Source organism: Cupressus sempervirens, chromosome 3, assembly GCF_028749045.1.
Source record: "Cupressus sempervirens isolate cs-2001-9-10 chromosome 3, ASM2874904v1, whole genome shotgun sequence".
In the NCBI taxonomy this organism is placed as follows: Eukaryota; Viridiplantae; Streptophyta; class Pinopsida; order Cupressales; family Cupressaceae; genus Cupressus; species Cupressus sempervirens.
Window position 1 is genome coordinate 156,400,496 of NC_143120.1, and position 18,774 is coordinate 156,419,269.

Genomic DNA, 18,774 nt, shown 5'->3' on the forward strand with positions numbered 1-18,774 from the left:
CTTTGCAAAAATCCACCAAGATTAGGCAAATTTTTTATTAATTCGACATAGGAATCGAGGGTTTTCAAAAACACTGTAGTCAGATTAAAAAACTTGAAAAAATTTGTAGAGTTTTTGAACAGAGGGTAGATTTGAAAAAAAGGCAAATTTTAATCCATGTAGCTCAAAGAAAATTGCAAAAAAAAATTGGACGTCAAATCCCTAATCAGATTTAGACGAAAAAAAGATGCAAATTTTAAACACACTTGGGCAAATATTTTGAAAATTTGGACTAATAATTTCAAAAAAGAAACTTTTTTTTCCAAGGAGGCCAAGAATTTGCTTTGATACCATATTATGGTAAAATAATGATTGTGTTATTAAACAAAGATCATGAGTGATCTATTTATACAAGATACAATAAAGTGTTTCTATAACGAACAGGAGAGAGGAAATAGAAACAGTCTTGTAGAGTGGAAAAGATGGTTTCCATAATGAACAAAAGGAGTTTATGGAAACATTACAAACAGAGTGACCATTAGAAAAAGACAGAAGAGATAGTAAATAGAATAGAAACTATCTAATATTGTAATAGTATTTTGGTCCAATCCTATATCTAACTTGTGGATTCATGTTCTTCCTTGAGGACCTATTTGTAACTTGTGGACCTATTTGCATTTTGGCCTCATCTTTTGGGCCACTCTTTTGAATTATATTGGGTTTGACTTTCTTGTTAATGGAGGTATGAACCTCATACTTATTCGGTTTCCTAGGAGCATTTGGATTCATCATCGATCATCTATCTAATTGTTTGCATTTGAAGTTCCAGTTTGGAATTGAGTATTTGTTTGCAATTTTAGAGGTGCAAGATCCTTCATAGTCTTCTTGATTCGCCCAAATTTGTGAAGTATTCGATTGAAGACAAATTTGTAATAATTAGGATTATTCTCTATCATTTGGACTTTGAAATACCAATATTCTTTGTCAACAATTCGTAATGTTCTCTTTGTGCCTATTCAATAAAATAATACATTTTCTATAAACGGATTATAATATCTAAAGATGATGATGATATTGTGGGCTGCATGTGTGCTCACTCTGTTTCAATAGTTGGAACGTATTTCTATCTATTGGTTGACAATTTGAAGGTTTGTTCTATGATTAGAGATGATATCCTCAAAATAAATAGTATATATGAACTATCATGGGCATAGGTGAAGTATGAATAGTCAACACGAATTCTGAATAATCCAAGATGTGGCACTTAAGATTTGATCGCATTTGAGCTACCTACAAGAACTACTTAAGGATTAATATAAATACAAAATATAGAATATTGCGATCATCACAAGATTTGAGGAAGGGCTAAGCTATATGCCACTTGTTAATGTAATTTGGTTCTTGTGAACTAACACCACCATCATAGACTATTGTCATTTCTTGCGACAATCATCAGAAGACATCATGAAGATGGTAGAGGTAATTATCACTAATGGAGCATATCGTGTAGCCATTTGTAATGTTCCCATCATAAAATAATTAATTAATCAAACTTTTGTTCATGGGCCGATTGATTTATTATATCTCGGACCCATTTTTATTTTATTGTTTCCATAGGTTTGGCCGTCGGCTATACTTGTAAACCCTTCGGAAGTTCCTTCGAAGGGTATTTAAGCATGGCATGTAGGTAGTAGTAGGTATGTGATTTGGATTATTCTTTGTACTGCAAATTCCCGTTGGGATTCTTTGTTGCTTACCATTTCGGAAGTGAAAGATCTTCCCTACTTGGCTCTCGTGGTTTCGGTGGGAATCAACCCTCACCCTATTCCATCCATTGTACTTCTTTGCTTCGGATTTGGCAAATATGAACACCATTTTCATCTAGAATATTATCTCAATATAGTTTGGTGTCTTCTATACATTTTCCTTCAAGTTGTCAATTCCATTTTGGAAGTCTTAGTATTAAAGAATCGAAGAAGCAACACCGTACTGCATCTTACACCACACCTACATCTCCATCACTGAACGACATCTTCCCTTCACCATCGTACAACTCCCCAAGCACTATCGTATGGCCTACAACATTGACCGTATGACCCTTGCAATGCTTCACAGTACAAATGCCCCCTTAAACTGTACGAAATTGTCTTTTTGATATCGTACGACTGCGCATCTACTCCCCACTGTACGGCCCTATCTTTTTGATACCGTACGACTACACACCTACTCCCCACCTTACGACCCTGTTGCACATCTGCTCCCCACCATATGGTCGTTCTAATTTGCTACTGTACGACCACCATTATCTCCTCACTGTACGGACTTTGGAACTTACCTCTAGGCGCAATAGAAGTTGACTTTGAAGTTGCAATTTTGGAAATAGAGGAAGGACACCCTTGGTCGTTATGAGAAAGGAACATTACAGTGGTATCAGAGCTAACGATTTTGTCAACTTGTGGACAGTGACTGAGAGTTTATAGCCAGAAAAGGAGAAGATCCCATTCAGTTGGTAGAATGGTGGAACAAGAACCTATTGTTGTTGAACTCATGCCACTACTAAGAGATCTTTCAAGGAATCGGGCGCATATCAATGATACTCAACGACTTATGGAAGAAACTCTCGAGAAATCCATAGACAATAAAATATCTGGTGAACAAAATGGTCACAATGTGGACTCGGTATTAGGTAAGGCAAACCCTCATCCAACATGCTTTCGACCTTCCATGCCGTCTTTCCCTCCATGGATGGAGGTACCACACAAAGGAAAGCAAACAACCTTTGAGGAAGTTCAAGAACAATTGAGAGAAGACTGGAAGAATGCAAATTTGGAGGAGGATACATCCTACAAAGATTACGTAGAACTAAGAATGAGATATTCCAGAGGCGGAACTCGAGGATATTTTAACGATGATCTCAAAATAAGTTCGAGTAAGGTAAATTTGTCACCATTTGACAGATCCAAATCCATATTTGCTCAAGTATGGGTAATGAAGGCTGATACTTATGTCCAACTTAATCCAATGCCAGAAGAAGAAGCAATCAAATTTGTAGCACTACACTTGGAGGGAGTGGTGCATGAATGGTGGCATCATAACACCATCACACTAGGGCATGACCAAATAAATACTTATGCGGAATTCACTGAAAGATTGATAGATTGATTTGATGGTAAAGTTCTAGAACTTAATTTCAAAGAATTGGCACAACTGAGGCAAACTAGAGCGGTCAACCAGTACATCACAAAATTTCAGAAACTCTTTGTTTTGGTCAAGGACATTTCCTAAAGGAGACGGATAGTGTTCTTCATAGACAGACTGACGGAACCACTGGGGGGTTGGGTAAAAGGTTTCAATCCTACCACCCTTTCGGAGGCTATAAAGAAGGCGTGAAGTATGGCATCATCATCGACATCATCCTCTCGAGGTTACTCACACTCCAAACTACCAGTATTTCTAAAGGACAAAGATAACAAACCTCTGTCGAAGAAGCCTTTGTTGGCTACTAGACAGGAGCTACGAAGGAAGAAATTATGCTTCAATTGCAAGGGGCTGTGGGAGCTTGGCTACAGATGCCTAGGTAAAGGAAAAATACACTACATTGAAGTCATATCCGATGATGAGGACGATTAGGAGGATCTACCCACAGAAGACAACCATCCCCACGAGGACACCAAAATGGTTAATCTGAACCATACAGAGAGAATTGAAGCATTGGTATGGCGTGGAGGAACCATCACCCTAGCCAGGAGCCCGAGATGTACGGTATTTCATGTACAGGGAACCCTTAAAGGACAAAGGGTCATGGTGATGCTTGATAACGGAGCTTTGTAAACTTTATAAACTCATCTTTGGTGAATCGAAGAGGTCTACCTATTGAGACGCACCTGGGATTCCAGGTCAAGGTTGCCGGTGGGACACTTTTGCCCTGTATGCACCTTGTTTCCCAACTGAGTATCACCATGGCTAACCACACTGTGACGGAGGATTTCTTTATAGTGGACCTAGATGATATGGAGGTTATTCTGGGTATACAGTGGATGGAGACACTTGATGAATACACTCAGGCTTCAAACAGATGGACTTCACTTTTGCGGTCAATGTGAAGAAGGTTGTTCTCCGTGAAATGGCCAATAAGGGACCAAAGGAAGTTTTAGCTCAGCGGATGGAGGCAATTTTTTTGGCATGATGACATTGCATGGGCTGCACATTGTTTCGTTTCGACAGAACCTATAAAAGGACAACAGACACCCTGCCGGGATGATGATCTTCAAAATATTTTGAATACCTATGATACAGTTTTTATAGACATTCCTCTTAGCATACCTCCCCCATCACGGGTTTGAACATACCATCGAGTTGGAAACTAACGCCAAACCAGTTATCATCACGCCATATCGTCATCCCAAAAAATTCAAAGATGAGATCAAGAAGACGATTTAGGAGCTACTCGAGAAAGGATGGATCTGTCCTAGCTCTAGCCCTTTTGCATCATCTGTGGTTTTCGTAAAAAGAAGGATGGGACGATGCGCATGTGTGTGGACTACCGTGCGTTGAATAAAAAGACAATATAAAACAGATACCCTATTCCTAGCATCGATGAATTGTTACATGAGTTGCATTGCGGTTTATTTTTCTAAAATAGATCTCTATTCTGGATACCATCAGATCCGCATGTGGTAAGAAGATGTGGAGAAGACGAATTTTCGTTGTCACTATGGGCATTATGAGTTCTTGGTCATGCCGTTCAGATTAACGAAAGCACCAACTACTTTTCAGTCTTGCATGAATCACATCTTCAACAAACAATTGCTATTCTTTGATGATATCCTTAGTTACAAAAAAACTTGGGAAGAACACCTGAAACACTTAAATGAAGTCCTTGGGATCATGAAGGCTCAGTCCTTGTTTGCCAAACAATCCAAGTTTGAATTCAAAATGACAGAAATATTATACCTAGGGCACTTTGTCAGCAAATATGTAGTGCAGGTCAACCAAGAGAAGATTCAAGCTATCTTGGATTGGCCCCCACCAAAATCACTCTCTGAGTTGCGAGGGTTCTTAGGTCTGTGCAGTTACTACCGGAGGTTTGTAAACAATTTCTCTCAGCTCATCGCACCATTAACAAATCTGACTAAAAAAGGCTCCTTCCAATGGAACGAACAAGCACAACGCACTTTTGATAAGTTAAAAGAAGCAATGAGCACTTTTGGTTCTCGCCTTACCTGATTTCACACAACCATTCATTCTAGAGTGTGATGCATTTAGAGAGGGAATTGGTGCGGTATTAATGCAAGATAGATACCCTATAGCCTATGAGAGTCGAAAGATTACAAAGGTAGAGCGTCTATATTCCATTTATGACAAAGAAATGTTGGCCATCGTGCATGCACTAACCAAATTCAGACAGTATCTAGTAGGCGCCAAGTTTGTCGTTTGTACCGATCATAATAGTTTGAGATATTTTCTAGAGCAATGGGATTTAAACGAAAGGCAACAAAAATGGGTAAGATTCAAGCTTTTGATTTTGACATTGAACATATGAAGGGGAAGAAAAATGTGGTTGCAGATGCCCTGTCAAGAAAACCTACCATCTGTTTACTATCTCAGATCTCAGGTGACTGGAAAGCACACTTATTGGTGGAATATTCCAAAAACACATTTGCATGTAAGCTAATGGACAATGACACTCAGGATGACCGATACAAGGTAGTCGATGACATCAGTTACTATAAGGATCGGATACACTTGGTGCCTGAATCCAAACTAAAGCAGAAAATCCTGAAGGAAATACATGACTCACCCTTGGGTAGACACTCAGGGTTTCTCAAAACCTATAGACAACTTAGGTAGAGGTTTTCATGGAAGGGACTTAAAGGAGATATACTGCAGTATGTACGGGAATGTGCAGTCTGACAGCAAAACAAATCCGAACACACTTTACCTGCCGGGTTATTTGTAGCCCTTGCCTATACCAAAACGGAAGTGGGAAAGCATCTCTATAGACTTTATCACCAGACTCCCTAAAGTAAACGGGAAGGATTGTATCTTTGTGGTGGTGGACAGATTGACGAAGTACACACACTTCTTCGCCATCCCCTTAGACTTTAAAGCCGTGCAGGTGGCAGACTTTTTTTTAGAGAAGTTTTTCGTCTGCATAGGTGACCCCAGAACATTGTTAGTGACAAAGATGGGCGATTTATTAGTATTTTTTGGACAAAAGTGTTTCGGTTGGTAGGAACAAAATTGTCGCCAAGTACTAGCTACCACCCTCAGATAGATGGACAGACGAAGATTGTGAACAAGTGGCTAGAAGGCTACCTTCGGAACTACGTTTCGGCACAATGACGAGCATGGGTCAAATGGATGCATTTCTTAGAACATCGTTACAATACCACTTATCACATGTCCATTGGGATGACCCCCTTAAAAGTACTATACGGATATGAACCATTTTCATTTATTAGCATGGTGCTGGGTGACAATCGTGCACCAAGGGTGAGGGACTGGCTTTAGGAAGGACAAGACATTCTGAGATTCTTGAAGGAGAACTTACAAAGGGTGCAAAATCAACAAAAGATGTACGCTGACAAACACCGAATTGAGAGAAGTTTTGAAGTAGGAGACTTGGTCTATCTTAGACTCCAACTAAATAGGCAATCCTCATTAAAGGCAAAAGGAAAAGAAAAATTGAAGCCACGTTTTTATGGTCCCTATTGTGTAGCTTGCCGCATCGGTGAAGTTGCCTACAAACTGGAACTTCCAGAAGGGAGCGGCATCCACAATGTCTTCCATGTGTCTTGCCTGAAGAAAGTCATGGGGCAAAACATCGTAGTAATTATAGATCTTCCACCGCTCAATAAAGAGGGAAGCTTGTCTTGGAACCGATCAAGATCATTGATGTACGTGAGAAGACTCTACGAAACCGTACTTTGAGGGAATACTTAGTACACTGGAAACACTTGCCATTGGACGATGCGGCTTGGGAAGGTGAATACAGCCTATAACATCTAGCATTGCATTTTCTTGAGGACAAACAAATTTTGGAATAGAAAGACTGTAATATTTTCGTCATAAAATAATTAATTAATCAAACCTTTGTTCATGGGCCGATTGATTTAGTACATCTAGGACCCATTTTTATTATACTGTTTCTGTAGGTTTGGCTGTCGACTATATTTGTAAACCCTTGAGAAGTTCCTCCAAAGGGTATTTAAGCACACGCGTAGATAGTAGTAGGCTTGTGATTTGGATTATTCTTTGTACTGGGAATTCTTGTTGGGATTCTCTATTGTTCGCCATTTCGGAAGTGAAAGATCTTCCTACTTGGCTTTCGCAGTTTCGGTGGGAATCAATCCTCACCTTATTCTGTCCATTGTACTTCTTTGCTTCGGATCTGGCAAATCCGGAACACCATTCTTGTTTGGAATATATCTCTTTGTTATTATCTCAATATAGTTTGGTGTCTTCTATACATTTTCCTTCAAGTTATCAATTCCATTTTGGAAGTCTTAGTATTAAAGAATCGAAGAAGCAACATTGTATTGCATCTTACACCACACCCTACATCTCCATCATTGCACGACATCTTCTATTCACCTCTATATGGCCTGCAACATTGACCGTACGACCCCTGCAATGCTTTACAGTATGGATGCCCCCTTAAATTGTACGACCTTGTCTTTTTGATACCATACGATTGCAGACTTGCTCCTCACCGTACGACCTTGCCACAGACCTGCTCTTGATTGTACGGTCCTGCTAGTTTGCTATCGTATGGCCACCATTATCCCCTCACTGTAAGGACTCTGGAACTTACCTCTAGGCGCAGCAGAAGTTGACTTCAAAGTTGCAATTTTGGGCACAGAGGAAGGACACCCTTGGTCATTCTGGGAAAGGAACATTATAGGATTAGCAGAAACAACACTGAAGTGATACAATATCCCCTAATAGTGATTCTAGGGGATCAGGTCTTGAAATGATTATTGTCTCAAATATTGCTACACGATATTGAAAGAACGAAAAGATGACTTTCTTGGACCTCTTCCTTAACCGGGAATCATTTTAATGGTGTCCAATATATATAGAAGTGCCAACATCTAAAGTAGGACTTACACATCTTCAAAAGACTTAGTTTGTTCAAAACATATTTTAGTTGGCAACATTGGGCAGTCATTATCAATCATTGTTGTGATCATATGTTCTTTGATGGGATTTGAGGAATTAAGAAGGCAGAGAGCTAATTCATCAATGACTCATTAGGTGAATTACAAAGGCAAGGAATTATTGTGACAATTAAGTCATTGCAGTTTAGTATAGTGAATTCATATATCAAGCCATTGATATCTAGGAACACTGTGAAGTATTGACAAGAGAAGCGAGATCTATAGTTGTTAGGTTACCTTGATTTTCCAGTTGTCATTGATGATTTTTTTTGGGACATCGGGTACAATTTTCTTATTGTTAATTGTTGTAGTGACATTTAGTACAATCTTGTTATCGGTAAATCAACATTAATGGTTGTAGGGACATTTAATCAAGTTTACTTTGGCCTATGTGTATTTTGGTCTTACCTATATATGGTTAAGTGCAAGAAACATTTTTGTTATGGTTGACTACATTTACATGTTTTGGTTGATTACATTGTTTTATCTTTTGGGTCTTAGCTAACACTGATTGTTTCAATCAACATGAGAGGGATATATATCGAGGGTACAATTTGTATATGTAAAATTGTTAATGCAAATAGTGGACTTTGTATGTAATTCTGTATTTGGTTCAAAAGGATTTCAGCACCTCAGTGTGAGAACTGTACTTTGTGCATAGCTTGATGCACTTCTACAGGTTCAAGTTTTGTACTTCATACTATTATACACTTTTGTACTTAGGGCAATGAGCCCAATCGTCCATGAGCCAACTGATAGTGAGCTGCACTGACAGTGCACCACTTCGGTATTACTTAATTGGTTACTTGATACTTGAGAGTTAACCCTCTTTGTGTTTTTTCCCATCTTGGGTTTCCATGATAAAAATCTGGTCTTGTGTTGTGTTATTTACTTTCAATTCTTTTATTTCCTACAAGTTGAAAGTATGTTATGTGGACAACTAGTCAAATGTTTTAAATTTTTCAAGAGTATACTGATTCGCCTCTCCTCTCTTAGTGTACTAGATGTTCAACAACGATCTTTAAATACAAACTTGATTGATGATTTGTCCTTGTATCAGGAAGTGGTTATTGGATATCTATTGCTATCTGTCATTGTGCACAATCTTTAGTATATGTTGCAAGAATAGTTGGGAAACTTATTGAGTCATTCATAGGTTTTATTAAAAGAGGTCAAACACTGTTGCCTTGATTAGTTTGCACACTCCAGTGATTGTGCAGTCAGTTTGCTATATGACTGCTATTTGTAATCTTATTTGAAGTCAATGTTATTGTTTCGATCGTAGGTCGTCACTTCAATATTGGCTTTGTATATAGGTGATTATCCTAACTTTTGTCCTAGTAAATTATTGGACAAAATAAAGGAGACAAATTTGGCAATATTTTATCGGGGATACTATAGTGTGCAGTGTGGATAAATATTATCATATATATCTATACTCTTTAATTATCTCTTACCAAGATGTTATTAAACTTTATAATGCTTCTTTAATAAATAAATAAGTTTATCTATTGATAAGTAGGAGATAATTTCCACAGCAAGTCAAATTATGATATTGCTATTAGGATTTAACTGTGTGATTTTGAGTCAAACTCATTGACCCATGTTTCATGAGTAGTGATTCAACATGAATCCATCTCTCATGAGAATAAATGGAACACTTAGCACTCATTGGATCTAGGTGATGCTCACAGGGGTGAAGCACCAGGACTACGCGAGAGGTCACCCATCCCAGTACTCCAGCCTGAGCGCGCTTAACTATGGAGTTTCCTCAATGGTTAAACCCAAAGAGTTAAGCGCGCTCAGGCTAGAGTACTGGGATGGGTGACCTCCCGCGAAGTCCCGGTGCTTCACCCTTGTGAGCATAACCTAGATCCAATGAGTGCTAAGTGGAGGAAACTCCGTAGTTAAGCGCGCTCAGGCTGGAGAACTGGGATGGGTGACCTCCCGCGAAGTCCCGGTGCTTCACCCTTGTGAGCATCACCTAGATCCAATGAGTGCTGAGTGTTCCATTTATTCTCATGAGAGATGGATTCATGTTGAATCACTACTCATGAAACATGGGTCAATGAGTTTGACTCAAAATCCACAGTTAAATCCTGAGAGCAATATCACAAGTTTATCTATTTTTTTATCCCCCCAAGCAATCATACAAAATGGAAGTAATGCAAGCTTTGGGTTTAACCATTTAGGAAACTCCGTAGTTAAGTGCGCTCAGGGTCGAGTAGTACTAGGATGGGTGAACTCCTGGGAAGTCCCGGTGCTTCACGCCTGTGAGCATCACCTAGATCCAATGAGTGCTAAGTGTTCCATTTATTCTCATGAGAGATGGATTCATGTTGAAGCACTACTCATGAAACGTGGATCAATGAGTTTGACTAAAAATCACACAGTTAAATCCTGATAGCAATATCTCAAGTTTATCTATTTTTTATCCCCTCAAGCAATCATACAAAATGGAAGTAAATGTGTTAGGAAGAAGCAGTAGACTGGTTCTGTTGAAATAAGTAGGCCTCTTCTAGTGATGGAATTGTATGAATGGGTATTCTTGTCACTTGTGGCTCAAGGGACTGAGTTGTCTTAGTTGGATGCTCGGCAGTCTTGGCCTTAATTGGGCTGAACAAATTTCCTCAATGACCCAGGTTTCCTTGAATTATGTAGGCTATACCCCAATCCTTGAATTATGTAGGCTATACCCCAAGTGATGGAGTTGTATTTGTGGATATACCTGCCACTTGTGGGCCAAGGGGCAAGTTGTATTAGTTGGACACCAGCATTCTTGGGCTTGATTGGGCTGAACAAGTTTCTAGGCACCCTTTGTGGTTTTTCTCTCCAAATTCTCCTATGATTAATTATGGGAATAGACATAGATGATTATTGCTATATTTATGCACTTATATTTGTTGTTAGATACCTAACACTAATAGAGATAATTCGTCTTATGAATTATATTTTAAATATGGGCTAACATGACTGCAAGATCTAAATAGGATTATCATAATAAACGTGTTTTATTGGTAAATTTAAATTACCTTTTTGTGTTAATTGTACTTGTGATTTTAGTACAAGATTTTGGGTGATCCCAAAAGGGGACATCACAATTGGTATCAGAGCTTTGATCTTGCCAACTTGAGGATAACAAAGAGAAGACGGCCTCGCCTAAGCTCAAATATTTCTTAAACTCTTTTAGAGCTTCAGAAAATGCCTAATCTAGGGAACTTACTCATAAAATTATCATTCTGCTACCCACCTACCCACTGAAGAGGGTAGTTCCCCAAACATTACAAGAACCCAGAAATCCTTTCGAATTACAATAGTTATAAGTATAGTCATTCTTCAAAGCTTCTAAGGTAGTTTACAGCAATAATATTAATCCTCTTACATATGCAGAGAGACATAGAACCTTGAAACATAATTCATCTATCAAGTTCTTTACCAATATCACTTGAAAAATTAGTGCTAAGTGTTAAATTTCCAACAGTGATATTCATACTGGTCTGAGTGTGGAGACCGCACATTACTCTTCTCTCCTTGTATACCATTTAAGGCATTAAATACATTACACTTGGCATTAGGATGGGCGTCAATCCTTGGCAATAACCTTGTTATGCACTAACTATAACTATATAGTTATGTTAGTTAATACTTATTTTATCTCCTATTGAGCGCTGATTTCTATAAGTGAAGTGTGGGCTGACCTAGAGAGAGTCATGTCCCTTTAAGGGACATGCCCTTTGGTCATGGTATAAGAGGTGGGTGTGATTGAAGTTTAAGGACACCACACATTGAAGTCTGCTCCTTAAATCAATACTGCCCTAAGACAAATTGCAGAAATTATAAACATTTCCAGAATTATATTATTTCATTCAAACAAGACTGTTTATTGAAGACTATCTACAGCAGACCTAAAAAGGTACAATATTAGTTTGATTCACCTAAGAATTTGCAGAAACTTTACACTAAGTTTCGAGTTTAAGTGTAAAGAGTCAATTTAATCAACAGATTATTCACAAGAATCAATATGATTACAGTATCTACTGCATCTTAACAAGTGGGACAAATCCTTTCAAAGATTCTATGCCTGTCAACCATATTATAAGAATACACTCAGAAGTATCAAAGACAGACAATAGCGATATCCCCTGATGGTTGCTTTGTGGTCTAGTCCTGCCCTCTACATTTCTCTTGGTAGCTTTTATATTTATAACCACACAGATAAGATATGACTGTTTATTACACAATCAATGTCATCTGTAACTATTTTCAGGCTGGACCACCGGTCTGAGTTTTATTCACTTTCCTGTATGTATCTATTTATATTCTTCTTATTGTTGGAATGCAATCTTTACTCTGTTGTTATAGAAGTTCAAAATAGATCCCTATGGCTTGTCTATTCATCAGATTAGACATAGCTTTAATTTTTTTTTGTGGGATTCCTCTCAGTCATACTGAGGCAGCCGTGACTGTTGCCAGAAACACAGAAAGCAGCTACAAATCCCTACAGTTTGATGACCTTTATATTCAACTTGGGTTGTTTATAAAAAGGAAACTTTTATGGCTGCGAAAATGTATTGTATAATTTGTAACATCTTTCAAGATAGTTCTATCTCCATTAATATTATTGCATCTCTCTGGTTCTAGCCTATTTTGTTAGTTATGGTGTGGTTTTCTTGGTAAGAATTTTCAGTTTCCTAAAGAATAAGACTATAGGCATCATCTAAGAAGTAAGAACTGTTGGGAAATTTTCCTAGTTTTATGATTGCAAAAGTAACGTGAACGGTAAATACATATGGCTTGAGACTGTTATGAAGAGATCCGCACTATAGTCCTAGCGGTTGACATAATTCAGTGCACTCTATCTTGAAGTGTTGGTCCCATTCTCTTTTTGATACGTTAGCAGAAAGAGACAGTAAAGATAGTAGGGGGATCAAGACTAGCAGGATGCATTACATTGGGAAATTGTGACAAATAGGGAGAGCATTGTAATGGTATAACTGAATTGTAGGGTTTTTAAGTATACATGGTCTGCTTTGGCAATCTCTACCAAATACTTCTGACCCTTCAATTTTGCTAAGAGTTTATATGATGCTGTTGTAGCATCCTATTGATCTTGAACTCTAATTAATAGCCTTTATGATGATTTGGCGAAATAATCATGTGTGAGATTTTGATTTCAATTAGATTTAGATGATTATTGATATATGTATGCACTTATATTTGTTGGTAGATCCCCAACCCTTATGGAGATGGTCTTATGAATTATATTTTAAATATACTCTAACATGACTGCAGGAATCGTCCATATCAGTCATTTGTGTCTATTTTAGTTATTTTCATTTTTCATGTTGTTAGGAATCCTTATACATTTGTTATCCAAAGCATATCAAGCACTTTTGAGCTTTGTCAGTTTATATGTGACTATGGTTATTTTTGATGAAATAATATATTTTCCATTGACTTGTGGTTAATTAACATTGCCATATCATACGTGACTGCTATTTTTTTTCTTGAACTGAACTGCTGGATTTGATAATCAGATTATTAAGATTGTTGTATCATATTTGATTACTATTAGTTTCTTGGAAAAAAAATGTTTGGTTTTTGATTCAGCTTGTAATTGATAGGAAGTTCTAGGTCCTACCTGCATTGACTACAACATATCTTTTGGAACTTGGGTATATATAACATTATAATAGACATGGAGATGCTTGTAGAATTCTTAACTACTGCTGAATTCAGTGGTCTTGCTATACATGATTCCTTAGGATTGTGATATGAGTGTTAAAAATGGTATGATGTCCATCTTTTTCCTGTTATCGACTTCCCAGAGAACACGTCTTTAAAATAACTTTTGTGGTTGAGATTGACAAGGTTGGGCCTGGAAACGGAGTTTGGGACTGTCAATGTAATGTAAACTGTGAGATTCAGAGAACTTGTGCTTAAGATTCCAAGTTATACGAGGAGTTTTAAGAGAAACAAAGGTTAATTTCAAGCTAAGTCACAATGTTCACTGAATTTCAGCTATGAAGTTCAAAATTCAGTGAACCTCAAAGGGTTACCAAAAATTCATTCAAATTCATCAGATATTCATGCATATTGTTTTTTAAAATATATTTTGAAAATTTATAAGGTTTGTTTCTTCCACATCTCGTATGGTTCTTCTCTTTACGGTTTGCCCATGAAGTATTGTTCGGCTAAAGGCATGGATGCAATCACTCGCATCAGGCGCTCTACCATAGGGGGGTCGTCAAAACCAAGTGGCTACACAGATACATTCTTTTGTGGCACTGGTGGGTATGCATTTGCACAGCTTCAAAATTAACGACTCCTTCAGGGGTCAATAAGCCTTAACCCATCAATTTATCATTTTAATATGTTTATATAATTTAATTTATTTGTAGTATATTTTCATGCATTTTTAATATTATTTTTCATGCATGTATAATATAATATAATGTAGAAAACATATATTAAAACATATGTAGGTTTAATATTATTTCTTTATATTATCTTTCTATATATTTTTAATATCATCTTTTATATAATATATATATTTTAATCTCTCTCTAGATTATTTTTTAATCAACTAAATATAGCAATTATAAACTGTTTTGATCATTTTGTGAATATATCACTGATATTTTAAGAAAACAAAATTTATAAAGGCAAATTTGATGATATTTTTTTGGAATTTTTCCCTTGACCGAATTCATCCAAATTTTATTGTTGCTGAACATGAATTTGAACTCAAACCTTGGGACATAGATTTCAAGAATCTGTAGCTTCACACAGGCCTTTGTGTTTTAATTTGTTCCATTCTAACTTGTTTGAATACATAAATTTAACAAGATTCAGATATTGCTTCTAATGCTAATAAAAATAGCTTGTTCAGTAAGCACTCATTCATTGTGATTCGATAACAGTTACTGATAGATGTTGATCATTGCAAATGAAGTGTTCTTTCTTCCTAGAAGTTACAAGGTTTGTATCTCCCTCTTTCAAAAAACAGGGAAAACACTAGACTAATTATGGATCCACCCAAAGACATCTTTGGGAAAAAATAATCTATAAGGAATGTAAGTTAAATGAAATAGAACACTTTGGATGGAACATACTTTTTTATTTACTAATTTGCAAGATTATGCCTTTCAACTGAATAGGTTGAAAGCTGATTAATATTTTGAATTGACAATGATGCATTTTACTGTAAGGTAGTATCCGAATCAAAATTGCATTGGTTGAAATTTCTCCTTATTTACTGTTTCCTTTGGTTAATAGGCTCTGATGGATACCAACCAGGTGCATATTCTGATCAAGATCTTCAACTTGATCGGATTGACAGGAAAAGTGACTTTCCTAATCCTCGTGAAGAGGTATGCATTGTCTTATCTCTGCAATGTATTTATTTGATGATAGAATCAATTGCTTTCCAATCTTAAATGAAGTACATAAATCACATTGTGTAGACTGTTTTAGATCTTGCATCATGTTATCATTAATAAAATAAAAGAAACATATAAACACAGTAGCTGAAAGCAACTCTGAGCATGGTTAGAATACTTATCAATAAAGATGGTTAAACTTATAAATCAGACATTGATAAACAATGCTTGGATTGATAATTCTTTGTTTGAGGTACATTTTTTGCCCAAAATCAGCTTGTACTTTTGATTTGTATTTGAATTGTTGGATATATAGGGAACACTGATGGCTGACATTGTTAAAGAATGTAACTGAAAATTAAAATGTTAAATTAAGACTAAAAGCATACTATAATGTCCCTGCATACTGTATGGCTGACAAAACATTTTAAAGTAATAGCTTGTTAAAGATTTAAACCCAATATATGATCTGACTTAGCAGCTATGAGTCTTAGCCCTGTTTTCTTGAGAGCTTGGCAAAGTCCTCATCTCCAATACACAGATTTTTAAGCTTTACATGATATTGATTCGTATTCGGGGACTAAGATTGATCCATATTTAGCTTCACCTGATTTGTGATTCCTTTATATATGATTGATATGCTGCAGAAGCAAGACTTGGTTCAGATGAAGGTGAACAAGAACTGGGGATGTGAGTGTCAAATAACTATAAAGTTCTTTACTGCTCATGGGCACTCATGCTAATTTCCCTTTTGTTTACATTGCATTCTTGGCACATGCTACTATCATCCTTATAGCACTCCCCAAGAAGATTGTGTTTGTGTACAATGGACAACCCATTGCCTTCAAATATAAGTTAATGAAGGAAAACTACAAAAAAGAAGGAAAGATAAACCAGCTTTCTTACTATGTAACCAAATATCTGTATCCTGCCACAATATGTGTGGTTTTGCTTGTGACTTGGTGATAAATTTCAAGCCTTTCCTACTACAAAGAAATTAAACAAAAGGACCAACTGTATTTGATTTCCAAGATTGTCTTGTGGCATTTTTATGAAAAGTAACGTCAGAGAGAATGATTACCAAGATATTTGGTATTAACAAAGGAACAAAAGTCTCCTATAGTAAGAGCTACAAATAATTTATCCAATAAGGATAAAATCATAAAATTGACAACTAAGAAAAACTTATGTCAATTAAAAGAATAAATAATATTTCAAAGTCTATCTTAACAACTTAAGTGACCAATATAATTAAATATTAGAATACCCTCCCTTAATGGTTTATTACCTACGCCAAGCTTATCTCTATATTTGACAACTTTCTTAGGGCTCAAAGACTTGGTAAGAATGTCTATAGTTTGGTCCTTTCCTGGAATGTATTGCAACATCACTGATCCATCTTGTGGAAGTCACCACATGAAATGACAATTAAGCTCGCCATGTTTTCTCGCTCATGGACGACTGGATTCTTGGCTACCTTGAGCGCCCCTTGATTGTAACAAAATAAGAGTGAAGGACCTGCTTGAGACATTTGCATACCTGAAAGAATCTTTTGTAATCATGTTGCCTCACATGCTGCTTTGGTTCCCCAATACTCTACTTCTATCGAGGAAAGAGTAATTGCATGTATTTCTTACTGGTCTATGCTTTTGCACTCGCAACAAGACTGAAAGCATACTATAATGTCCTTGCATACTGTAATGTCCCTTTCTAGTATTTACCTTATCATGTCCTGTATAATTTGACTGTAGTTCAGATTTTACCATTTTCCCCTTCTCTGTCTTATCGATCCCTTAGAGAGTTCTGATTATTTCCACAATTCTGTGTTTATAGGCTGCTGTGCAGAGCCCTTTCCTTCTATTTGATGATTTAGTTGGCTGGCTGAGTATTGTCTGATGTGTTTCTTGCATCTCTATATTCCTTATGATTGGCTGTTTATTTGATTGTTTTTGCTGTTTTATCCTCCTTGGAGTCTATCCTTTGACATATTTATATCTACTCCTGCGAATGTGATAGTCATGTCTCTTCCAACAGTCATCGCATCTCCTTGCCAATCACACCTCTCCTAAGTTCAATTCTTTGTTAACTTTGATTAAGTTGCAGCTTTTTGGAAGACAATTGCTAACACCATGTTAGTTTTTAATATGTTATGTTTTAACTTTTATTTCTGCATCGTGATTTATAGCAATCTATGGATTGTGGGTTTCGTCAGACGATTTTCTGCTATCATATCCATGTGTTTGTTCTCTTGACCGCTTAATGGTTTGAAACTTGTTGAGATTAAGTGCGTTGCACACATTGCATAATATTGTTTAGATTATATTACTTTATTTTATTTTATTATGTAATGTTGCACCTATGAGTACCTAGATGGATGTGCAATGTGTAGAGATTCTCATGGAATATTCTTGATGAGTTGTATTCTAACATTGTGATAATATTTGATGTAATTTTTAATATTGAGGAAAAAACAATTAGATGTGGGTCAATGGGGGTTTGGTAGCATATGGTTTTAGCACATGGTTTATGTAATACCACTTGGTGGTTTTTTTGAAGCTTGCTACTATAAAAACAATTACAAGGGTAGTTGTAGAGAAAAGACAAAGAAAGAAAAGTCAAGCAAGATAGATGAGACAGGTTAGCCAAGGGAGTATTTGTGGAGGTTGGAATGGGATGTGTGGATTCATTCTTGTTCATATGAATTGCTTGGTTGTGGCTATGACTTTAAAGGCTTCCATGGTTGTATTGCAATGATGTTTTGCTGAATAATATATGGTGATGGATGCTTTTGGAGGCTGGTCTACTTTTTTTGGGATATATCCCGTGTCACATTTTGTGGGTATGTTGTCAATTCTCTTGCATGTGGATTTTAAGTCCTTATTTATTTTAGATTTATTATAGCTTATGTGGAAACAATTATATTTTAGGTAGCAAGTTTCCTTACAAGTGGTATCAGAGCTATGGTTTTGTTGTTGTAACCCTAGATTGAATCCATGAGAATGCACGAAAGAATAAAAGAAAGGGCAAGATATATGAGTTTTGTAGGTTGTTTATTGTAGATTTGAGGGTTTTGGATTTTCTGTTATGATGGGTTGTTGACAGATTTTGGGCATGTGAAATTGTTGGTCAAAAGTTTTTTTTTGGATGTTTCATTTAAATGAGGGTTTTATGAGCTTGTAGAAATGACCTCCTGGGCAAAAATAGACCTCACAGTTAGATCCAAATTGGCTTTTCCATAAAATTTGATATAT

The 18,774-nt window shown here is 36.7% G+C and overlaps 1 protein-coding gene across 3 annotated transcripts in view; it reads left to right on the forward strand.

Annotated features, from left to right (window-relative positions):
• The window catches only part of LOC149565233 (uncharacterized), a 94,198-nt gene that overhangs the window by 45,063 nt on the left and 30,361 nt on the right, over positions 1-18,774 (forward strand). For all 3 annotated transcript variants that reach the window (XM_089818785.1, XM_089818786.1, XM_089818784.1), the window contains exon 2: positions 15,420-15,514. In XM_089818785.1, the coding sequence (XP_089674911.1) occupies positions 15,420-15,514 (95 nt within the window). The remainder of the gene's footprint in view (positions 1-15,419; positions 15,515-18,774) is intronic.